This window comes from Babylonia areolata, chromosome 33, assembly GCF_041734735.1.
Source record: "Babylonia areolata isolate BAREFJ2019XMU chromosome 33, ASM4173473v1, whole genome shotgun sequence".
Classification (NCBI taxonomy): Eukaryota; Metazoa; Mollusca; class Gastropoda; order Neogastropoda; family Buccinidae; genus Babylonia; species Babylonia areolata.
This window is the reverse complement of record NC_134908.1, coordinates 15,738,763-15,764,507: the sequence shown is the minus strand read 5'-3', so window position 1 is coordinate 15,764,507 and position 25,745 is coordinate 15,738,763. Positions and strand designations below refer to the sequence as shown.

The 25,745-nt window shown below is 44.9% G+C and overlaps 1 protein-coding gene across 1 annotated transcript in view; it reads left to right on the top strand.

Moving 5' to 3' along the window:
• Positions 1-25,012, top strand: part of LOC143276889 (polyadenylate-binding protein 4-like) — a 43,778-nt gene extending 18,766 nt beyond the window's left edge. Inside the window, exons 3-11 of the mRNA XM_076581545.1 lie at positions 2,432-2,547; positions 7,233-7,392; positions 10,162-10,236; positions 12,727-12,960; positions 15,209-15,397; positions 18,751-18,919; positions 19,923-20,350; positions 21,737-22,048; positions 24,920-25,012. Coding sequence (XP_076437660.1) covers positions 2,432-2,547; positions 7,233-7,392; positions 10,162-10,236; positions 12,727-12,960; positions 15,209-15,397; positions 18,751-18,919; positions 19,923-20,350; positions 21,737-22,048; positions 24,920-25,012 — 1,776 coding nt within the window. The remainder of the gene's footprint in view (positions 1-2,431; positions 2,548-7,232; positions 7,393-10,161; positions 10,237-12,726; positions 12,961-15,208; positions 15,398-18,750; positions 18,920-19,922; positions 20,351-21,736; positions 22,049-24,919) is intronic.
• Positions 25,013-25,745: the final 733 nt, after the last annotated feature.

Genomic DNA, 25,745 nt, shown 5'->3' with positions numbered 1-25,745 from the left:
CGTCATCACCACCACCACCACCACCACCATCATCATCATCACCACCATCATCATCATCACCATCATCATCATCACCATTACCATCATCATCATCATCATCATCATTACCACCACCACCATTATCACCATCATCATCACCACCACCACCATCATCATCACCATCACCACCATTATCATCATCATCACCATCACCACCATCATCATCACCACCACCATCATCATCATCATCACTATCACCATCACCATCATCATCATCATCATCATCACCACCATCATCATCATCATCATCGAATAAGCACAACTGCACGCGGAACTGCGTAAGCAAAAAGGTGGGCAGACTGTATCGATGCGTTAACCCTCCTGATGCCGCAAGTTATGATCGGCACTTTCCCCCATGTGTACACACGCCATTTCCAAACAAAGGCTGACTGAATAATCCATGCATGGTGCACTTTGTCATGCGTGTAGACTATTGGATATGTTTGGAGTGGAGTGGTGGCGTAGTGGTAACGCGTTCTGCCTAGGGAGTGAGGGAATCAGAGAGCAGCGGGTTTAAATCCAACACTCGCCAATATTCCCCCGCCACGCCCCCCCCCCCCCCACACACACACACACACACACACAAATCCCAGTATCCACAACAACGATTTTTCTTTCCCACATCAACGAATGGAAAGAAACAATACAAAAGCACACAGGCAGAACAACACTGGCAGTGCATCATCATCATTATCATCACCGTCAGCATTGTCATCATCGTCGTCGTCATCATCATCGTCATAATTGTCGTCGTCATCACCATCATGAACTTCGTCACCATCACCATCATCATCATCGCCACCACTTCCATCATCATCATAGTATTGTCATCATCAGCATCATCATCATCGCCACCATTCTCATCACCATCACCATCATCATCATCACCACCATTATCATCATCACAATCACCACCATCATCATCATCATCATCATCATCATCATCATCATCATCATCATCGCCACCACTTCCATCATCATCATAGTATTGTCATCATCAGCATCATCATCATCGCCACCATTCTCATCACCATCACCATCATCATCATCACCACCATTATCATCATCACAATCACCATCACCATCATCATCATCATCATCGAATAAGCACAACTGCACGCGGAACTACGTAAGCAAAAAGGTGGGCAGACTGTATCGATGCGTTAACCCTCCTGATGCCGCAAGTTATGATCGGCACTTTCCCCCATGTGTACACACGCCATTTCCAAACAAAGGCTGACTGAATAATCCATGCATGGTGTACTTTGTCATGCGTGTAGACTATTGGATATGTTTGGAGTGGAGTGGTGGCGTAGTGGTAACGCGTTCTGCGTAGGGAGCGAGGGAATCGGAGGGTAGCGGGATCGAATCCAACACTCGCCAATATTCTACCCCACCCCCTCAACCTCTTCCCCCCCCCCTCCCCCTCCCCACCCACCCCTTCCATTAGATCTTGAGTGTTGGTCTAGGTGCTTGTCAGTCATTCGAATGAGACGATAAACCGTTGAGGTCCTCCTGTGTTGTTTGCATGCACATAAAAAAGAACCCACGGCAACAAAAGGGTTTGTCCCTGGCAAAATTCTGTCGACAAATCCACTTCGACTGGAAAACACATACACTTGCAGGCAGAGATAAACCTCTCTCTCTCTCCCTCTCTCTCTCTCTATATATATATAGATAGATAGATAGATAGATTGAGATATATAGGTGGCAGGTGGCGCTGCGCTGTAGCGATGCGCTCTCCTAAGGGGAGAGCAGCCCGAATTTCACAGAGAAACCTGTTGTGACCAAAAAAAAAAAAAAAAAAAAAAAAAGCAGTGCAGTACAATACAATTATCAGCCCAAGTGATCCACGATGAAATTCAGTAGCGGCATCTTTGTCGCTGATGAAACTGCGATCCGGTTGTATGTCCGTATGTCCTGTTTTGTTTTTATATGATTGTATGGTTTGGGTTGGTTTCGTTTGTTTATGATCAATTGTTTTTTTTGTGATTGGGGGGTGGGGTTGGAGGTGGAGTGGGGGTTTGTTCATCATTCTCTGTATTTCAACTTATGTATTTACTTCTCTAGAAGTCAGCACTTACATCTTTTCATTCACTAATATACTGGGTTATGTACAATAATAATAATAATAATAATAGAAAAAAATAAATAAAGGAAAGTGTAATGTAGAGACTGTGTAGCTTCTCACACACTCGCACATACGACACACACACACACACACACACACACACACACACACACACACACACACCACAACACACACACAACACAATATATATTATAAAACAAGCAAACAAAGAAGAAGAAGAAAACACGCCCACTTTCAAGAAGTGGTCCTCAAAATTTTATGAAGCGTATACATGCATATGTAACCTCTTCTGTTGGCCAGATTGCTTGTGACGACAATGGCTCCAAAGGTTACGGCTTCGTTCACTTTGAAACGGAGGAAGCGGCTCGCCAGTCCATAGAAAAGGTCAACGGTATGCTGCTCAACGGCAAGAAAGTGTGAGTGACCATTACGACGTCAAGCAGAGAGTGATAGAGAGAGATGGGGGGATGCATGCATGGCAGGAAGGGTGGATGGTTTATTCGGTCATTGCCCCACTCATGGAAGGGTTGTGTTGTGGTGTATTATTCTTTTCGTCACAACAGATTTCTCTGTGAGAAATTAACTCTCTCAGTACGGCCAGTCCTCTCTTCTCCTCTACACAGACTCCTCGGATGTCCAGTGGGTGTCTGAATGACCCAACCTTTAGCTTACGTCGTCAGAATTGTGGTATTCTTTGTCAACATCCACCTCTTCAGTATAAGAGCCTTCCGCTTGCAATATTTTGATGATGGTAATTGGGGTGAAACGCTGTTAACGTCGTCTCTTTCGCCGTTCGTATGGAGAGAATTAAGGGATGGGAGAGCGCGTTGCTACGCTGAGAGCGCCACCCTTTTTTTCTTTCCCTGCTTGCAATTTTTTGCCTCTCGGAGTGGATTTTTCTACAAAATTTTGCCAGAGACAACCCTTTTGTTACCGTGGGTTATTTTAGCTGCGCTAAACGCATGTTACACTCGGGACTTCGGTTTATCGTCTCATCCGAATGACTATGCGTCCAGACCACCACTAAAGGTCTAGTGGAGGGGGAGAAAATACTAGCGACTGTGGGATTGGAACCAGTGCGGTCAGATTCTCTCGCTTCCTAGGCGGACGCGTTACCCACTAGGCCATCACTCCATAGGATGTAGGAAAAATAAGAAAGAAAAAACCATCAACAGAAATTTCATTAAAGATCTCATCATAAGACAACGCATTATGCTTTGTACAATGACACACACTCAGCTTTCAGTCACACATAACACACAACAATTGATATACCACACGTTCTTTTAGATAACATACCCTCAGCTAAGTAACACATGATCTACACATGAAAAATGTCTGCTTTTAATTGACTTATACACACCTAAGTAGTGCATAGCACACACCATTTATAATACATGCTTGGTTAGCAACACTTACTAACTTAAGTTATACACGTTGTTCATAATTGTTATGTAAGTCGTGCTTAGTCAGTTACACTAACTAAGACCTAATACTAGTTCGAAACTTAAAGGGTTTGTACGGATAAATTGATGATAGCTTTCTAATGGTTTGTTCTTGCGCAAATGACATAAGTAATGACAGTCAAAACTGACTTGGGAGCCTATAACATTTCGATGGTATGTATTGTTCTCATGAATTGATCATACAAGACAGGGCAGGGTGGAACAGAGAGGGGGAGACAGACAGAGACAGAGACTAAGATGCTTTGTTCATGTACACTATAGCCTCTTACAAGGATTTTTCTTCTCTTTTTTTTTCATTCCTTTTTTTTTTTATAGTCCAGCCGACCACACAGGGCCATGAGCATCAGGACTGTCAAACCATACAAATGCTCAACCGCATCAACACAAAACTGTCACATCTAAATAAATAAATAAATACTACAAGCTTTCTTTTCCAAATAATGCAGAAGTGGTATACTCATGCTCTTTATTATTATGATAGTATAATGCCACCACTCGCTTTCGCGAGATACCCTAGATACCATTACTGTAATAGTTGACACTATTGATGCTGTTGCTATGTTACAACTGGTCCAGGCTATTTATTATTAATGTCATCTTAAATCATCATGATTACTACAATCATTAAAGTGTAAACATTGATTGATTGAATGATTGGACAAATCTTCTCTTTTTTTTTTCTTTTCTTTTTTAATGTTATTGTTACAGATTTGTTTTGCCTTGTTTAGTCTGTTTTGTTTTATTTTGTTTAATCTCTCTATCTGTAGTGGAAGATGCTACTGTTCGTTGTGTATTGTTTGTTTCATACTATTCTCTGTATTGTATACATGTTTTTGGAAAATTAAAAAAAAGTAATAAAATAAAATAAAATAATAATAATAAATAAATAAATAACACTAAAACAAACCCACAATACACAGTTCATGACAAAGCATCCCATCCATTTCGCTCCTTATGGCAAATAAGACTAGGCCATGCTGAGGACGCCAGCTCTTCCGCTTAATTCACCATCCTCAGATTACAAAAAAATCGTAAAAAAAAGGAAGAAAAAACATACTTCAAAGCCAAACAAAAAATACATTTTAAAAAGCCATATAGGCAAATAACACTGCAGAATGGGCAGTTAGTGCCCATCCCAGTGTTTACATCTCACTACCTAGTCATCAGAGCAAAACAGCACAGATAGTACATCACAGACTGTGGAAAAGAGAAAAAACGTGCCAAGGCTTGCCTGAAAAAAAGAAAGGGAAATGGACAGGGACGGCAGAAAATGGAGACAACAGTGAAGAATGAAAAAAGGCAGAAAGAAAGAGAGTGATAGAAAAGAGGAAATTTCTAGCACAGAATTTCCAGAAGGCGGGGATGCTATTTATACTAAAAGACCCCTGGCATCCCTATGGAGGACTCTTACAAGGAACCTGTCCAATAAAATGTTGAAGTCGCATATTGATTGATTGATTGATGTGGATACTTATATAGCGCCTATCCTCGGTCAGAGACCAAGCTCTAAGCGCTTTACATACACGGGGACATTTGCACCACAGGCTGCCTACCTGGGTAGAGCCGACTGACGGCTGCCACTGGGCGCTCATCATTCGTTTCCTGTGTCATTCAATCAGATTTCAGACGCACACACATACATACTCAGACAGACATGTAACATTTTACGTGTATGACCGGTTTTTTTTTGTTTGTTTGTTTTTTTATAATTTATTTACCCCGCCATGTAGGCAGCCATACTCCGTTTTCGGGGGTGTGCATGCTGGGTATATTCTTGTTTCCATAACCCACCGAACGCTGACATGGATTACAGGATCTTTAACGTGCGTATTTGATCTTCTGCGTGCGCATACACACGAAGGGGGTTCAAGCACTAGCAGGTCTGCACATATGTTGACCTGGGAGATCGGAAAAATCTCCACCCTTTACCCACCAGGTGCACCGAGATTCGAACCCAGGACCCTCAGATTGAAAGTCCAGCGCTTTAACCATTCGGCTAATGCACCCGTCGCATATTCACAACGGCTTTCGTTATATGTATACTTCGCCTGATTTGTATGCTTTCTACAGATAGGCCATCACTCTAGCTCTTTGACAGTCATTTCAATTTGTTCATGACGTTAATTCAACTGGAAAAAATTGTTCTGTAAAATCTCTTTATACTGGGAAACGAAGCGTGAGATATTGAATTAGTTTAACGGAAAGACAGACAAAGCCGCTCAGTAGGGGGACAAAATAGAGAGATACCATACTTCAACGCAGAACGAGTGTTAGACACCATATTTCAGTAACACGACATATATACCTCAACAGAAAACGAGTGTTAGACAACATACTTCAGTAAAGGAAATAGTGGAGTGATGGCCTAGAGGTAACGCGTCCGCCTAGGAAGCGAGAGAATCTGAGGGCGCTGGTTCGAATCACAGCTCAGCCGCCGATATTTTCTCCCCCTCCACTAGACCTTGAGTGGTGGTCTGGACGCTAGTCATTCGGATGAGACGATAAACCGAGGTCCCGTGTGCAGCACGCACTTAGCGCACGTAAAGGAACCCATGGCAACAAAAGGGTTGTTCCTGGCAAAATTCTGTAGAAAAATCCACTTCGACAGGAAAAACAAATAAAACTGCACGCAGGAAAAAAATACAACAAAAAAATGGGTGGCGCTGTAGTGTAGCGACGCGCTCTCCCTGGGGAGAGCAGCCCGAATTTCACACAGAGAAATCTGTTGTGATAAAAAGGAATACAAATACAAATACAAATACAAAACGACATGTGAAATAGCATTACTCGGGGGGAAATAGTGTGAACGACAATACAATGAAAAAAATGGTGATGGAGATACCGTTGTTAAAGGCAAACTTTGTATTATGACCTCAGTTCAATGGAATGTGTGTTTGTGTGTATCTGTCGATGCGTGCGCGCATGCAAATGTGTCTGTGTCCATGTACGTTTGATGCTTAAGTGTCGATTTCCCAGTCTGAAATTTGGAAATGTTATAATGTCATAAAAGAACAATTAGACCTCAGGAGCCAGATGCATTGCTCGGACGGAAGAGCCTAGTATGGTCGTAACCCGCTACTAACTGTGTGTGTAGTATAGAACTGATCAATGACGTGGTTCGGTCAACGTAGGCATATAGTCGCGTGTAACTGTCAAAAAGTTAGAACCAAGCAATGCAACTGGCTCCAGCTGGAGAACGAAGGATTAAACATCAATAAAGACAGGGAACCCTCTATTTTCAAGGTACACAACTTTCAAGTCAAGTCTATTTTTGCTACCGTTGAATCGGCAGTGACTAGAAGTTGTGTACCCTTGTGAATGAAGAGAGTTGCCACTCTTTATCTTTAATAATAATAATAATAAATGGAGTCTCCCATCGGACCGACAGATGAGTAGGCAGGCAGGCTTATCTGTCGGTGTGTGTCCTCATATGGGAGAAGAGGCCGATTCTGGATGCGCAGCACTTCCCACAGGTGTTGCAAGGGAAAACGTCTCTAGAAGTTGAGCCCTGCTTCCTTCACTGCCGCTTCTCCTTAATCTTTATCTTTATTAGAATGTTGATCCGACAGAAAGAATTAAAAAATAATAATAATAATAATAATAATCGCTGTGCGTGGGATCTTTAACGTGTGCAGATTCGTGGGTCGCTTCATCCCACGCAAGGAGCGACTTCTGCTGCTGGGAGACAAACTGCGAAAGTTCAACAACGTTTACATCAAGAACTTTGGGGATGATCTAGACGATGACAAGCTCAAACAGCTCTTTGAACCCTTCGGCAAAATCATCAGCGCCAAGGTACTTGTGTGTGTGTGTGTGTGGAATAGGCCTGCGGTGCATGGGCCATCTCAGCTAGGCTTGCTTATCCTTAAGAACGTTCCTAACTCTGCGCAAAGTCCATACGTAGACTTTGGAACATTATTCTAAACTCTTCCCAAACTGAGCGCTGCAAAGGCAGCTCAGGCAACACCAGATGAGGTCCGATCTGCCCATTCTTGATTCGTTTAATCTGTTGTCGTGCCGTCATTCTTAATGGTCTCTGGAGAGGTTGACCGTGTGACCCAGTTTCGCCTTCCCGCCATTCTCGTTTCTCTCTCTGTCTCTGTCTCTCTCTCTCTCTCTCAGCCTCTCACAGTCTCTCCCTCTTTCTCTCACACAGTCTCTCTCTCTCACTCTCACAGTCTCTCTCTTTCTCTCACATGATTTAGTCTGTCCTTTATGTCATGAAGCCCAAGAAAACGAGGTGCACTTTGTTCTTTGCTGCCCAGCACTAAAACATGTACGTCAAATATTTATAAAACCTAATTACTACAAGCATCCCTCTCTGTTCAAGTTGAATTTGTTAATGTCGTCAAGCAATACCAATGACGTACATAATTTTTCGGTATTCTTATATAAGGCATTCAAATTAAGAGAAATTGTTACTTCGTAAAACAGTTATAATGTATTTTTTGTTGTCTATATATTTACATGGATACAATGCACGGTTTGTTGTCTATGTTAATGCTTATTTGCTTATGTGTTTTCGTTGAGTTGCATTATGTTTACGTACACCCCTTCAGTAGGGGCTGTGGCCTGATTGTGAATAAACCATTCCAAATTCTCTTTCTCTCACAGTCTCTCTCTTCCCCCCCCCCACCTCTCTCTTTCTCTCACAGTCTTCTCTCTCTCTCTCTCATACAGTCTCTATCTCTCTTTCTCTCACAGTCTCTCTCGCTCTTTCTCCCACACAGTCTCTCTCTCTCATCTCTCTCACACAGTCTCTCTCTCTCTTTCTCTCACAGTCTCTCTCTCTTCCTCTCTCTATCTTTTTCTCTCACACAGTCTCTCTCTCACACACACACAGTCTCTCTCTCTCTCTCTCTCTCTCTCTCTCTCTCTATCTATCTATCTATCTATCTCTTTCTCTCACACAGTCTTTCTCTCTCTCCCTCTCTTTCTCTCACAAAGTCTCTCTCTCTCTCTGTCTCTGTCTCTCTCTCTCTCCCTCAACTTGTTTTGTATCAAAGAGCAACCAATGTCTTTTCGAGTACAAGATGTTGTCGAGTAGTGTCTGTGTGTGTGTGTGTGTGTGTGTGTGTGTGTGTGTGTTTTAAAGGATAAGAAAGAGCAACAGAGCAGGTCCATATAGGCAAACTGGGATTAGGCGAATCGGAATCACGTGTTCAGCTATAGGCGAATCAGGAATAAATGAATCGGAATAACACCGTGTATATATGGGAGGGGTGGGGTGGGGGCTTTTGGGTGATTGTCGTCAAAGGATGGTATTGATGGAGTGAAGTGAAGGGAGGGGGGACAGTTTGCGTGGTTGGTGATTATGCTGGTGATTATGTTCAGTTTCATTTAATGTCTATCCACATTAAGTGCTATTAGACATGAACAAAAATGAAAAAAAAAGAGGGGAGAGGTTGGAAGGGGGGGGGGGGGGGATAAAACAACACTATTCACAACATTCACTTAACAACAATCTGACTGAGAGAATAACTTTCCAGCTCTAAAACATATAGGCGTAAAAAAACAGCAACAACAACAACAAAACATTCAAAGGTTATAACAACAATCCAGTTTTTATTAGATTATTTTACAAAGATTGAGGGGCGTGGGGAGAGGGGGAGGGGGGGGGGGGGCGTGATTATGTTGTAGTAGTGATCTGTGCATGCGTGCCTGCATGCATGCTTACGGACATAGGCTACAGACATGCGTACACACACTCCAACACACATGCACACATACGCGCGCGCGCACACACACACACAAACACACACAAACACATACACACTTTTTTGTCACCAATCGTCTGGAGACGTTAGCAAAGCCAAATGTTGTTTTTTGTTGTTGTTTTTAATATTAAAACTAATTCAGATCTCACTCTCCCTCTCTCTCTCTCTGTGTCTCTCTCTCAAATAAAACTACACAGCCTATGGTTGGCCGAGCTAAATCCTATACTTCCATTGGACAAACCCCGTAGTCTAGTTGGCGACGCAAAATCAGCCACGCTTTCTGTGGTTGGTCAATCAAAAACATGGTGTTCTCATTTGAGAAAAAAACAAAACAAAAAAAAAACCACGCTGTTTTTGGTTGGCCAGTCAAAATCTTTAACCCCATTAGACAAACATCGCTAACTCTGTCTGGCCATCACCCCAGCAAATCATGTATCCTAATTACTCTGTATCCTGTATCCCCATTGGTCAAACCACGCTGCCACTGTATCCTGTATCCCCATTGGTCAAACCACGCTCCCTCTGTATCCTGCATCCCCATTGGTCAAACAAAGCTCCCTCTGTATCCTGTATCCCCATTGGTCAAACCACGCTGCCACTGTATCCTGTATCCCCATTGGTCAAACCACGCTGCCACTGTATCCTGTATCCCCATTGGTCAAACAACGCTGCCTCTGTATCCTGCATCCCCATTGGTCAAACCACGCTCCCACTGTATCCTGTATCCCCATTGGTCAAACAAAGCTGCCTCTGTATCCTGTATCCCCATTGGACAAACCACGCTGTGTGGTGTGTGTGTGCGTGTGTGTGTGTGTGTATGCACGTACGTGTGTGTGTGTGTGCACAGGTGATGACGGACGCTCAGGGCAAGTCACGTGGCTTCGGTTTTGTCAGCTTTGAGGAGACTGATTCTGCGGAGAAGGTAATGGACACATGTGAAGATGCTGCACCCTCCCCACCCCTACCCCACGTAGGAGGATGATCATGATGATATGGATCTCAATATAGCGCCTAAACTTTGTTTGAGACCAAGCTCTGTGCGCTTTACAAACTCGGGGTCATTGCACAACAGGCTGCATACCTGGGTAGAGCCGACTGACGGCTGCCATTGGGCGCTCATCATTCGTTTCCTGTGTCATTCAATCAGATTTCAGGCATGCACACATACACACTCAGACATGTAACAATTTGCGTATCTGACCGTTTTGTTTATATACCCGGCCATGTAGGCAGCCATACTCCGTTTTCGGGAGTGTGCATGCTTGGTATGTTCTTGTTTCCATAACCCACCAAACGCTGGCATGGATTACTGGATCTTGAACGTGCGTGTTTGATTTTCTGCTTGCACATACACATGCAGGGGGTTCAGGCACTAAGCAGGTCTGCACATATGTTGACCTGGAAGGTCAGAAAAATCTTCACCCTTTACCCATTCAGGCGCTTTTACCGAGATTCGAACCCGGGACCCTCAGATTGAAAGTCCACCTCTTTTAACCACTCGGCTATTGCGCCCGCCGGGGGTCTTGCAGTATGAATGATATCCCTGCCTTCTGGAAATTCTGTGCCAGAAATTCCCTCTTTTTTTTATTGCTCGCTTTGTTTCTGCCGCCTTTTTTCTTCCTTCACTATAGTCTGCTTCTTTCTGTTTTCCATGTCCATTCCCCTTTCTGGTTTTAGGTTTGTTTGGTTTTTTTTGTTTTTTTTTTGTTTTTTTAGCAATCTTTGATAGCACATTTACTGACGGGCGCAATAGCCGAGTGGTTTAAGCGTTGGACTCTCAATCTGAGAGTCCCGGGTTCGAGTCACGGTGACGGCGCCTGGTGGGTAAAGGGTGGAGATATTTACGATCTCCCAGGTCAACATATGTGCAGACCTGCTAGTGCCTGAACCCCCTTCGTGTGTATATGCAAGCAGAAGATCAAATACGCACGTTAAAGATCCTGTAATCCATGTCAGCGTTCGGTGGGTTATGGAAACAAGAACATACCCAGCATGCACACCCCCGAAAACAGAATATGGCTGCCTACATGGCGGGGTAAAAACGGTCATACACGTAAAAGCCCACTCGTGTGCATACGAGTGAACGCAGAAGAAGAAGATAGCACATTTTCCCGCTTTCCTGTGATCTGTGATGTACTATATGTGCTGTTTTGCTATGGCAAATAGGTAGTTATTTTGTAAATACTTTGATGGGTTCTTGCTCTCTATTGCAATATAACTTGTCTGTCTAATCTTTTTATGCATATTTTGTGTGTGGCATTCAAGTATTTTTGATAATTTGTTTTACGTTTTTTTTTTTCTTTGTAATCGGAGGATAATAAATTAATTGGAAGGGCTTACATCCTCAGCATAGTCTAGCCGCATTTTGATTTTGGGGGAACTTGATTTAAATCATGTGTCACGAACTGTTCATGACATATGATCTTAAAAGGTTATAATATTGAAGGTACACAGCATGTAAGAAACAAGGTTATCTATAAAAATAAAAAAAAATAAAAAATAAAAAGAAAGAAAAAGATAAAAAAATATAAAAAAATAAAAAAAAAAAACTGACGCGACATTGATCTCACTTTGCCAAGTACTAGCAATCGAGGGATCAAACCACTTACCATGTGTCACAGATAGTACAAGCTATAAACTCGTCATAGAAGGTACAGGCCAGATACCCAATTGTCACAGGTGGTACAAGCCATAAAGTTCTTGTCATAGGAGATACAAGTCATTAAACCACTCGTCACAAGCCATTTACCACTTGTCACAGGTGGTATATGTCATTAAACCATTTATTACAGGCAGCAGTACAAGCCATCAACTTGTGATTGGAGGTACAAGTCATTAAACCATTCGTCACAAACCATTAAACCACTTGTCACAGGCGGTATATGTCATTAAACCACTTGTCACAGGCGGTACAGGCCATTAAACCACTTGTCACATGTCACAGGCATGTGGTAGGCAGTGCAGATCATTAAACCACTTGTTACAAGCCATTAAACTGCTTGTAACAGACGGTGCAAGCCATTAAAGTAGGTGTCATTTGTTACAAGTCCGTAAACCATAATTATATCACAGGTGTTGCGAGCCATCAAACCACTTGTCACTTGTTACAAGCCTTTAAACCACGTGTCACAGTCGGTGCGATCAAAGCACTTATCACTTGTTACAAGCCTTTAAACCACGTGTCACAGTCGGTGCGATTGAAGCACTTATCACTTGTTACAAGCCTTTAAACCACTTGTCACAGTCGGTGCGATCAAAGCACTTATCACTTGTTACAAGCCTTTAAACCACGTGTCACAGTCGGTGCTATCAAAGCACTTATCACTTGTTACAAGCCTTTAAACCACGTGTCACAGTTGGTGTAATCAAACCACTTGTCACTTGTTACAAGCCATTAAACCACGTGTCACAGGCGGTACAGGCCATCAACGGCATGGAGCTGAACGGGAAGACCCTGTTCGCGGGCCGGGCCCAGAAGAAGTCGGAGCGTCAGGCGGAGCTGAAGGAGCGCTTCGACAAGTTCAAGGTCGACCGGGTCAACCGTCTGCAGGGCGTCAACCTCTACGTCAAGAACCTCGACGAGGCCGTGGACGATGAGCGCCTGTACAAAGAGTTCTCCCAATTCGGCACCATCACCAGTGCTAAGGTAAGCAGTGATGATGATGATAATGATGATGATGTTGATGATTTCGATACAGTTCTCCCAATTCGGCATCATCACCAGTGCTAAGGTAAGCGGCGATGATGATGATGGTGTCTGTGATGATGATGATGATGGTTTCGGTGATGATGATGATGATTTCGATACAGTTCTCCCAACTCGGCATCATCACCAGTGCTAAGGTAAGCGGCGATGATGATGATGGTTTCGATGATGATGATGATGGTTATGACAGTGTTATCACAGTTCGACATCATCACCAGTGCTAAGGTCAGCGGCGATGATGATGATGGTGTCGATGATGATGATGATGGTTTCAATACAGTTCTCCTAGTTGGGCATCATCACCAGTGCTAAGGTTAGCGGCGATGATGATGATGGTGTCAATGATGATGATGATGATGGTTTCAGTAGAGTTCTCCCAACTCGGCATCATGACCAGCGCTAAGCTGAGTGGCGATGATGATGATGGTTTCGATGATGATGACGATGATTTCGACAGTGTTATCTCAGTTCGGCATCATCACCAGTGTTAAGGTAAGTGGCGATGATGATGATGCTTTCGATGATGATGATTTCGACAGTGTTAACTCAGTTCGACATCATCACCAGTGCTAAGGTCAGCGGCGATGATGATGATGGTGTCAATGATGATGATGATGGTTTCAATACAGTTCGGCATCATCACTAGTGCTAAGGTCAGCGGCGATGAGGATGATGGTGTCAATGATGATGATGATGATGATGGTTGCGACAGTGTTATCTCAGTTCGACATCATCACCAGTGCTAAGGTCAGCGGCGATGAGGATGATGGTGTCAATGATGATGATGGTTACGACAGTGTTATCTCAGTTCGACATCATCACCAGTGCTAAGGTCAGCGGCGATGAGGATGATGGTGTCGGTGATGATGATGATGGTTACGACAGTGTTATCTCAGTTCGGCATCATCACCAGTGCTAAGGTCAGCGGCGATGAGGATGATGGTGTCGATGATGATGGTTTTGATGATGATGGTTATGACAGTGTTATCTCAGTTCGACATCATCACCAGTGCTAAGGTCAGCGGCGATGAGGATGATGGTGTCAATGACGATGATGGAGACTATGATCATGATAAAATTCGGCTGACAAAAGGTTCAGCTAGTTCTGCCTCATCACTTGTGCTAAGGTAATTGAAGATTTGGTGTGGTGATGTTGATGATGATTGTGGTGATGATTACAGAATTTGGCTGAAAGGCTGACGAACATCGTTTAGCTAATTCTGCGTCATCACCTGTGCTAAGGTAATTGAAGATTTGGTGTGGTGATGTTGATGATGATTGTGGTGATGATTACAGAATTTGGCTGAAGGGTTGACGAACATCGTTTAGCTAATTCTGCGTCATCACCTGTGCTGAGAAAAAGATTTTGGTGTGGTGGTGATGTTGATGATGATGATGATGATGATGATGATGATGACAGAATTTGGCTGAAGGGTTGACGAAAAGTGTTCAGCTTGTTTTGAGTCATTATTTGTGCTAAGGTAAGTGAAGATTTGGTATGGTGATGATGATGATGATGATGGTGATGATGACAGAATTTGATGATGATGATGACAGGAATACTTATACAGCGCCTTTCTTCGGTTGGAGACCAAGCTATGAGCACTTTACAATTACAAACACGAGAGTTATTTGCGCAACAGGCTGCCTACTTGGGCGCTCATCACTAGTCGTTTCCTGTGTCATTTAATCAGGTTTCAGTCACACGATGATGATGATGATGATGGTGATGATGACAGGAATACTTAATATCGTGTCATTTGCACAACAGGCTACCTGCCTGGGTAGAGCCGACTGACAGCTGTTATTGGGCGCTCATCAGTCGTTTCCTGTGTCATTCAATCAGGTTTCAGTCACACACTACACACACACACACACACACACACACACACACACACACACACACACAATTATACAACAAATATCCAGTCTCACAGATTCATACGAAAGCACACACAAAACAAATAATTCACACACGAAGAACAACTGGATCAGACAGAAGATCCAATACAATGCCTGACTCTGACACGACTGTATCCTACAAAAAAAAACAACCCAAACACAACAGACTAACGAGAGAGAGAAAAAAAAACCCACAAAGAAACAAAAGTATTGACTCTCTTCTCCCCACCCCCCTCCCCCCCACGCCCCCAACCCATACCTCCCGCCCCCCTTCTCTCTCCCCAAGGTCATGACCGAAGGCGGACGCACCAAAGGCTTCGGGTTCGTCTGCTTCAGCAACCCAGGGGAGGCCACTCGCGCGGTGACAGAGATGAACGGTCGGATCATCGTGTGCAAACCGCTGTATGTCGCCCTGGCTCAGCGCAAAGAGGACCGCCGCGCTTTTCTGGCTTCCAGGGTCAATGTGGCGCGTCAGGTACTGGTGGCTTGTGTGTCTGTGTGTGTGTGTGTGAGCGGGAGGGGTGGGGTGGGGTGGGGTGGGGGTAGAAAAGAATAGAATACTTTTCATTGTCATAAAACCTTAAAGTTTATAAGACACAATGAAACATAAACATAATAATAAAAATGGTATTTATATAGCGCTGAATCTTGTGCAGAAACAAATCTAAGCGCTTTCACACCACTCATTCACACGCACGCATAACTCTAAAACTGAAGACAAGGAAGAGGTAGGGGAGGGAGTTTATCTTGTGAAGAGGTGGGTTTTAAGGCTAGACTTGAAAGAGCTGAGTGCGGAGACCTGACGAAGCGAAAGAGGAAGTTCATTCCAAAGACAAGGTCCAGAGACAGAGAAAGAACGGCGTCCAACAGTGGAGTGTTTGAATCTGGGTATGCGTAAACAGAGTGGATCCGACATAAACATGAGCATATTAAGAAAAGAAACATTCGTGGACAAATTTCGCTAGCCTTGGCTGTAATTCTGTTAGATGGATCAGTTCACTAAGCTTTGCATTTGGACGACATATATCGATTAGGAATCTGTGTCTGTAAGCACTGTATTTTACACAATTGTCTAAAACGTGAATCTTATCTTCTAAACTGTTACAAGTATCACACAGTCATTGTTCTTTCGGTGTATTTTTATATCTTCCCTGTTCGATTTGTAAGTCATGGGCGCTGATTCGTAACATAGTCAGTGCTTTCCTGTGTTGTGTATTTGCTGTATCCTTTAAATACGGTTCAATTTTATAATTTGTCACAGCGTTCGTGTAAAATTCTAATTTAGGGTTGGGGTTGTAGGGGGTGGGAGGTTGCGTGCGTGTGCGTGAATCAGAATCAATTTTAATGTCAGTTATACCTTGACATTGTTTATAAGACGCCAACATGCAAAGTTACATTGTACCACACACAAAAAGGCAAAACAAAATAATAATGATAATAATAATAACAAATAATGTGATTTGAGAAAAGTTGGGTTGGGGACATGCGTTTAATTTTCTTTCCTTTCTACTTTTCTCAATTTTTTCCTTTAGTTTTTTCTTTCTTTACTTATAAGTTACAGTGCTGTTTGAGTGTGTGTGTTTGAATCAGAATCAGAATCACTTCCAATGTCAATTAAACCTTTTAACCAGGTTTATAAGACCCACTGACATGCAAATTTACACTGTATCACTCACAAAAAGCAAAACAAAATAATAATGGTAATAGTAATAATAATAATAACAAATAATAATGGTTTGAGAACAGTTAGATTCGAGACATACTGTTTTTTCATTTGTTTCTCTCCTTTTCTAATTTTCTTTTTTTTTTCTTTTTTCATAGTGCCTTGTGAGTGTGTTTGTGTGTGAGTGTGTGTGTGTGTGTGTGTGTTATGCTTCCCAGACAGCACATCCAGACTGAGTTTATCACGGAGAAATTTTCTGTGACAAAAAGTAATGCACTCGCACAGTACAATGTAATACAAAACAATGCAATGCAATGCAATGCAATGCAACAACAAAGAACTGCATTGTGGCGAAAGGTAATACTAAACAGTAGAATACAACACAACACAACACAGCCCAACGCAACACGCACGAAATTTGTCATTTGAATGCATCCTAGAATTTTAGAAAGAATACTACCAACATAGTCTGTCACACGTAAGTTTACAAAATGCTGCATACTTGATCATTGACGATGAATACAGCCAAACGCTTTACAGACCGCAATTTTCGACAGAAATATCAATTTAGAAAATAATTATACCAAGACAATGAGGACTGAATAAATCAATAAGATAAATAAAGTAACTGTTAAAGAGTCTTAAAAGGAATTTCAGTCAACTGAAAATTCAAACGGAAAATGAATTCAACGTGAGCGTCATGCGAACGACATATGGGACACAACTACGTCGTTCAAAATGTGTGTGGGAGTTGTGTTCGATTGTCGCCCTTCGTCCATCCTTCTGCATGCTCCTTCAATGATAAAATGCAACAGAGCAAGGTCTTTTTTTTTTCTTTTTTCCCGGATGTACGTTGTTGACAATCACGATGCTGTAGGAAGCTGCTGATAATGATGATGATATCACAAACTGCCATTTATTCCAGATTTAATGAATGACCTTCATTATGAGAATAACGTTTACTGCTAACAAAGAGCACAAAACTTTAATGACCACTTAATAAAAAATAAAATAAAATAAAATAAAACCCCAACCATTCGTATGTGTTTGTGTTTTTTTTTTTAATCGAGAGATCATTCAATTCATGCAGACTGCTTCTAGGTCAGTTATTCAGTGGTTCGGAAACGATAGGTGTGTTGTTCTTGTTTGTGTGTGTTTTTTTTTTTTTTTTTGTTTTGTTTTTTTTTGGGGGGGGGGGGTGTTCATATAGAAACGGATGGAACTGCACGTTCAAGTTAGCACGTCTAATTATGAGTGGTACTCAATACATTGGCTGCAAACAACACTGTTTGCAGGGGGGTTGGGGGGGTGTAAACAAAATAAAACAACAAACTAGCTAATCAACTGCTAACATTACAACAACAAAAAAAGAAACTCAAAGGGCTTCCTAATTACACTTAGACCTATTTTCAACATGAGTCCATTGTCCTATAAAACGTTTCCAATGGAAACAGACGGAAACTGCGAATTAATTAATACAGAAATGAGCAAGGTAATTTTTTGTTTGTTTGTTTGTTGCTGTCTGCATTCATAGACAGCTGTGCGTGGGGGTGGGGTGGGGTGGGGGAAATTATATTATTATATAAGTGCAGAATGTAAGTCACTTGACTGACACTGAAGCGGCGAACAAGAAGAAGATCATTCTCCTTCTTCTCCTTCTTCTTCTTCTGTTACTGTTGTTGTTGTTGTTGTTTATTCTTATTGTTGTTGTTGTTGGTGGTGGTGGTGCTGCTGCTGCTTTTGTTACTAATATATCATTGTTGTTGTTCTTACTATTATCGTTGTTGTTGGTGTTGCTGTTCTTCTTATCATTATAACATTACGGATGTAGTCATTCGGATGAGACGATAAACTGAGGACCCGTGTGCAGCATGCACTTAGCGCACGTAAAAGAACCCACGGCAACAAAAGGGTTGTTCCTGACTAAAATTCTGTAGAAAAATCCACTTCGATAGGGAAAACAAATAAAACTGCATGCAGGAAAAAATAACCCCCCCCCACCCACCCCCCAAAAAAGGTGGCGCTGTAGTATAGCGACACGCTCTCCCTGGGGGGGAGAGCAGCCCGAATTTCACACAATAGAAAATCTGTTGTGATAAAAAGAAATACAAAAACAAATTACAAATCATTATCAATATTATGATCATTATTCTGTGTGGTGCCAGAACCAGCAGACCTACAACAGTCAGGTGTTCCAGCCTGGAGGTGCCGGATACTTCATCCCCACGGTGCCCCAGGCCCAGAGAGGGTTCTTCGCGCCGGCACAGATGCCTCAGATCCGTGGGCAGCAATGCTGGCAGAACCCCTCCAGGCCTTCCCAGCATGCCGCGCAAGGTAAGGGACGGAGGGAGGGGGCGGGGGGGGTGGGGGGGGTCTTTTGGTGTTGGAACATTGCTTCTTCTTCTTCTTGTTCTTCTTGGTATTTGTATTATTGTTGTTATTATCATTATTCTCTGTGTCATCATCATCATCATTATTCTTCTTATTCCTCACCCTCCTCCTCTTCTTCTTCCTCCTCTTTCTCCTCTTCTTCCTCCTCTTCTTCCTCCTCCTCTTCTCTCCTCCTCCTTCTCCTCTTCTTCCTCACCCTCTCTTCTTCCTCCTCCTCCTCTCTTCCTCACCTTCTTCCTCCTCCTCTTCTTCCTCACCCACCTCCTCCTCGATCCTCACCCTCTTCTTCTTCCTCCTCCTCTTCCTCCTCCTCCTCCTCTCTCTTCTTCCTCACCCTCCTCTTCTTCCTCCTCCTCCTCCTTTTCTTCTTCTTCTTCTTCTTCTTCACCTTCCTCCTCCTCTTCTTCCTTTTCCTCCCCCCCCCCTCTTCTTCTTCCTCACCTTCCTCCTCCTCTTTCTCATCTTCCTCACCGTCCTTCTCCTCTTCTTTTTCCTTCTCCTCCTCCTGTTCTTCCTCACCCTCCTCTTCATAGTTCGTGGGCTGAAACCCCTACGTTCACTCTTATGTATGAGTAAGCTATTTTCCAGTGTGGCCGTAGACAGTCAAACTACGTTTTCGGGGGGTACATTTTTATTCAAAGTTTACAATAGTACAGACATAAAGGTTGTGAGGTGAATAAACATAAAGACTTATTATTGTTATGTTATATCATTTTTATAATCACTGTCATATTTATTTATTATTGGGCTATCACCATAATCATCATCATCATCATCATCATCGGTAGTAGGACGTGGTGTAGCCCGCGCAGTTCGCTTTGAAGATACAACTGAAACTTATTTCTCTTTTCCAATCCCCCCCGCCCCCTCCCCTCCACACACACACACACACACACACACACACACAAACCACCACCAACCACCACCACCACCACCACCCTACCAGGCTACCAAACCGTGAGCAGCCAGCAAGGAGGAGGCGGGGGCATGGGAGCCCTCAACACCAACAACACCGCCGCCACCGCCTCCGCCCCTACCCCTCTCCCCTCCCGCTCCCGCGTGCCCCCAGGAGCCGGGGGGGTGCCCCCGGGCCCCCAAGCCCCCACCGCCGCCGGGACCCCCTCCTCCGCCCTGCCCCCTCCTCCCCCACCAGGGCAGCAGAGGTCCTCGCGCGCCATCATGGGCCAGCCCTCTTCTTCGCCTTCCCCGGCGGTCCTGACGGCCCAGGGCGCCCACCACCACCGGGCTCTCGCTGCGGCCGCCGCCGCCGGCAACCCGCCTCAGGCTATGGCCCCGCCACCGCCCCCCCGCGCCACCTACAAGCTGGCCCCCCATATCCGCAACCCCCCTCCGCCCCCTGCCGCCCCTTCGTCTGTGTCAGCGTCGGCGGCGGCCGCTGCTGCTGCTGCTGCTGCTGCTGCTGCTGCTGCTGTAGCTGCTGCGGGTGGATCGCCTCAGAGCGTGCAGTATGCCGCTGTGGCTCCGCAGGTGGGTGTTGTGGAGGAGGATGGGGGGTGGGGGGGGGGGGGGGGTGTTGTATTTGTATTTCTTTTTATCACAACAGATTTCTCTGTTAAAGTTAAAGAATTATAAGGATAAGAAAAAAATATTACCCCAAAGAAAAAGGAACAGAGGGAAAGAAAATGCATTAGGGACTGGGTTGAAGGACTGGACCATAAAGACTTGTGTGTGTGTATTTGTATTTGTATTTCTCTTTTTATCACAACAGATTTCCCTGTGTGAAATTCGGGCTGCCCTCCCCAGGGAGAGCGCGTCGCTACACTACAGCGCCACCCTTTTTTTTGTATTTTTTCCTGCGTGCAGTTTTATTTTTCCTATCAAAGTGGATTTTTTCTACTGAATTTTGCCAGGAACAACCCTTTTGTTGCCGTGGGTTCTTTCACGTGTGCTAAGTGCATGCTGCACACGGGACCTCGGTTTATTGTCTCATCCGAATGACTAGCGTCCAGACCACCACTCAAAGTCTAGTGGAGTGGGGGGAGAAAATATCAGGCGGCTGAGCCGTGATTCGAACCAGCGCGCACAGATTCTCTCGCTTCCTAGGCGGACGCGTTACCTCTAGGCCATCACTCCACTGTAGCGGGGATTGTGGGTGGGGTGGGGTTGGGGATTGGGTGTGTGTATACAATACATAAGACAAAAAAAAGCAAAGAAGAAAAGTTACGCTTTCAGCAGCTTCAGACTTTTTTAAAATTCACTGTCCCTACCTCTCTCAACCACACAAACACACACACACACACTTCCTCTCTCTCTCTCTCTCTCTCTCACACACACACACACACAAACACACACTCTCTCTCTCAAACGCACGCACACACACACACACACACACTCCCTCTCCCTCTCTCTCAAACACACACACACTTTCTCTCTCAAACACAGACACACACACACACACACACACACACACTCTCTCTCTCTCTCTCCCTCTCTCAGCCACACCTCTCTCTTGCAAGATGGCGACTGGACAGGTGGTATGAGTGAAAGGCTCCGCATATAAATTCCGATCAAAGCAGCTACTGAAACAAATGTCTATCAATTGTGACGAATGTCCCCCCCCCCCCCCCTCTATCTCTCTCTCTCTTTCAACCACACAAACACACATACACACTCTCTCTCTCTCAACCACACAAACACACACACACACACTCCCCCCCCCCTCTCTCCCTCTCTCTCCCTCCCCCTCTCTCTCTCAACGGTCACTGCACACACACTATCGTCTGTTCCCCCCTAAAGCAGCCTGGAGGTGGACAAGGCATAGTAGTCAGCGCCGGAGGGATCAGCAGCAGCAACAGCGGAGGCAGTGGAGGCAGCGGAGGCAGCATGGTGGGAGGAGGAGGAGGTGTCGGAGGTCAGGGAGAGCCTCTGACCGCCGCCTTGCTGGCCAGCGCCCCCTTACAGGAGCAGAAGCAGATGCTGGGCGAAAGGCTGTTCCCGCTCATCCGCCGCCTGGCCCCGAGCCTGGCTGGCAAGGTGACAGGGATGCTGCTGGAGATCGACAACTCGGAGCTGCTGCACATGCTGGAGTCGCACGAGTCGCTGAAGCTGAAGGTGAGGAGGGGGGTGGGGGGGGTGGGGGGGGAGGTCTGGAGGGGTGGTGGTGGTGGTGGTGGAGAAGGCAGCAGTGTTCATATTTCTCCCCTCCACACCTCTGTGTGTGTGACTGACAGAGTGAACGTCCACGCCTTATTTGTGAACACTACTCAGTCCGTCCGTCTTGAAAGGGAAAAATTGTGGATATTGCCGTGGGGGGGAAGGGGGCAATGTCCACATTTCTTCCCCTCCACTCCTCTGTGTGACTGGTGGAGTGAACGTCCACGCCTTGTTGTGAACACTGCTCATTCCGTCATGAGAGGGAAAATTTGGATAATGCCGAGGGGTGGGGGGCATGGGGGTCAATATTCACATTTCTTCCCCTTGCCTCCACCCTTCTGTGTGTGTGTGTGTGTGTGACTGACAGGAGTGAACGTCCATGCCTTGTTGTGAACACTGCTCATTCCTTCACGAGAGGGAAAATTGTGGATATTTCCGAGGGGTGGGATGAGGGGGCAATATTCACATTTCTTCCCCTTGCCTCCACTCTTCTGTGTGTGAATGTGTTTGTGTGTGTGTGTGTGTGACTGACGGGAGTGAATGTCCACACCTTGTTGTAAACCCTGCTCATTCCTTCACGAGAGGGAAAATTGTGGATATTTCCGAGGGGTGGGATGGGGGGCAATATTCACATTTCTTCCCCTTGCCTCCACTCTTCTCTGTGTGTGTGTGTGTGTGACGGGAGTGAACGTCCACGCCTTGTTGTAAACACTGCTCATTCCTTCATGAGAGGGAAAATTGTGGATATTTCCGAGGGGTGGGATCGGTGGGGGCAATATTCACATTTCTTCCCCGTGCCTCCACTCTTCTGTGTGTGTGTGTGTGTGTGTGACTGACGGGAGTGACCACCCACGTCTTGTTGTAAACACTGCTCATTCCTTTATGAGAGGGAAAATTGTGGATATTTCCGAGGGGTGGGATGAGGGGGTGGGGGGGGCAATATTCGCATTTCTTCCCCTTGCTTCCACTCCTGTGTGTGTGTGTGACTGATGGGAGTGAATGTCCACGCCTTGTTGTAAACACTGCTCGTTCCTTCATGAGGGGGAAAATTTGTGGATATTTCCGAGGGGTGGGAAGGGGGTCAATATTCACATTTCTTTTCCCTTGCCTCCACTTCTGTGTGTGTGTGTGTGTGTGACGGGAGTGAACGTCCACGCCTCGTGAACACTGCTCATTCCTTCATGAGAGGGAAAATTGTGGATATTTCTGAGGGGTGCGGGGGCATGGGGGGCAATATTCACATTTCTTCCCCTTATCTCCACTCTTCTCTGTGTGTGTGTGTGTGTGACGGGAGTGAACGTCCACGTCTTGTTGTAAACACTGCTCATTCCTTCACGAGGGGGAAAATTGTGGATATTTCCGAGGGGTGGGATGGGGGGCAATATTCACATTTCTTCCCCTTGCCTCCACTCCTGTGTGTGTGTGTGTGTGTGTGTGTGACGGGAGTGACTGCCCACGTCCTGTTGTGAACACTGCTCATTCCTTCATGAGAGGGAAAATTGTGGATATTGCGATATTGAGGGGGGTGTGGGTGTGTGTGTGGGGGTGGGGGGGGGGAAGCTGCTGATGAGAGGAAGTTGGGGTGCCAGTTTGTTACTCTACACAAGTCCATCAATGAGAGGTGGGCAAGGTCCTTCGGAACTGCGCAGATAGAGATAAGAACCCTGCCCTCCATGAGTCTTCCAGCCATGGGGCTATGGCCATCACTGCCTTTGTGGGTAGACGTAAGGGAAAGTCAAAGGCTAAGGGAGTAAACCCACATAAAAATCCCGAGTGGAGGGCGCGTGCATATGTGTGTGTGTGAGCAAGTGAGTTGGACGAGTCATGTCATGATGTCTTCTTCTGCCACTCCCACGCTCACTCTTATACACGACTGGGCTTTTACTTGTATGCCCGTTTTTACCTTCGCGATGTATGCAACCATACTTCGTTTTCGTTGAGACGCATGCCGATTGTGTTCTTGCTTCTATAACCTACCGAACGCTGACATGGATTACTAGATTTTTAACGTGCGTATTTAATCTTCTGCATGCGTATACTCGCGAATGGGGTTCAGGCACTAGCAGGTCTGCACATCTGTTGACCTGGGAGATAAGAAAAAAAAATATATAAATATATGTCCACCCTTTACCCACCAGGCGCATTGACCGGGATTCGAACCCGGGACCCGCAGATTGAAAGTCCAACGCCTTAACCAATCAGTTATTGTGCCCGTCGTCATGATGTCTGAAGCGAGTATGTAATCGATATTTATTACTTTGCCATTACAGTAAAGAATTAGAGTGGTAGTAGTAGTTGCAGTAGTTGTAGTAGAAGAGTTTTGTACTGTATATAAAGTGCTTTGAACTCTTATTTGAGAAAAAGCGCTGAATAAGTATGTAGTAGTAGTAGCAGTATTAGTAGTGAGAGCTGCATGACCAGTGGTTTCTCCATCGCAATGGGAATTCATTTTCAGCTTAGTCTTTTGTGAAAGACTATGATTCTCAAACTAGGAGGCAGCACTGCGCTGGCTCTTTGTGCTGCAACCCTTGGGGACTAGTCGGCTTTTTGGGAACCATCCCCAACACCAACAGTCCTAAAACCCTCCTTAGGGAAAGAGAGTGGAGATGTAACTTGGGCAAGACACTCTCGACTTTGATCAAATTCTGGCCCAGATAGTCAGAACAGCGGTTGCCTCCTCTGCTGTTCTGATGGTCATTGTCAGACACGACTGACTATCATACATGCATCTATTATCATTATCATCGTTATTATTATTATTATTATTGTGATCATCATCATCAATGATGATTATCATTATTCCATATGTATGCCCACGGGTATGTTCAGGTGGAGGAGGCAGTGGCGGTGTTGCACGCGCACCAAGCCAAAGAGGCCGCCACGAACGGTGCCGGCCAGAACTCTGCCCCCCACCAAGAGTGACCCCCCTGGGACTTCCTTTCAACTCTGCCGGCAGTCTGCACCACCTTCTTCAGTACCGCCTGATGCTCAGCCACCAACACCACTACCACCATCTCTCTCCCTCTCTGTCTCTGTCTCTCTGTGTGTCTGTCTGTCTGTCTGTCTCTTTCTCTCTCGCTCTTGCTCTCTCTCTATTTACCCCCCTTTCTATCTATCTATCTATCTATCTATCTATCTATATATATATATATATATATATATTCCCCCTTCTCTCTCAATCTCTCTCTCTCTCTGTGTCTATCTATCTATCTCTCTGTCACTTTCTGTCTGCACAAGACCGGAAACAGCACGAACCCGCCAAACCAAACCAAATCAAGTCTTTGCGCCCTTCGCTGCCAGACAAGTAGTCTTGTAGTCTGGTTCTAGGACGACATCTTGCTTGGTTCTCAACCGTTTCTGTGCAAAAACCAGAAAAGGGGGGCTCGGAATACCACCCCACCCCATACAAACCTCACGCAGTCTTTTTTTTTTTTACATCCTTGGATCTTCACCATGGGCTCCTGTCTGTTGGGGCCTCATGTCATGTTCCTGGACAACACAAGCATCTTGTGGACAGCGCAACATCTTCTTGGACAATCTCTATAACATCTTCTGGGACAACGCAGCAACAACAACAACAACAACAATCACATCTTCTTGGACAATGCGGCAATAATGTTATGGTCGACAAACGGCAACATCTGATTGGACAACA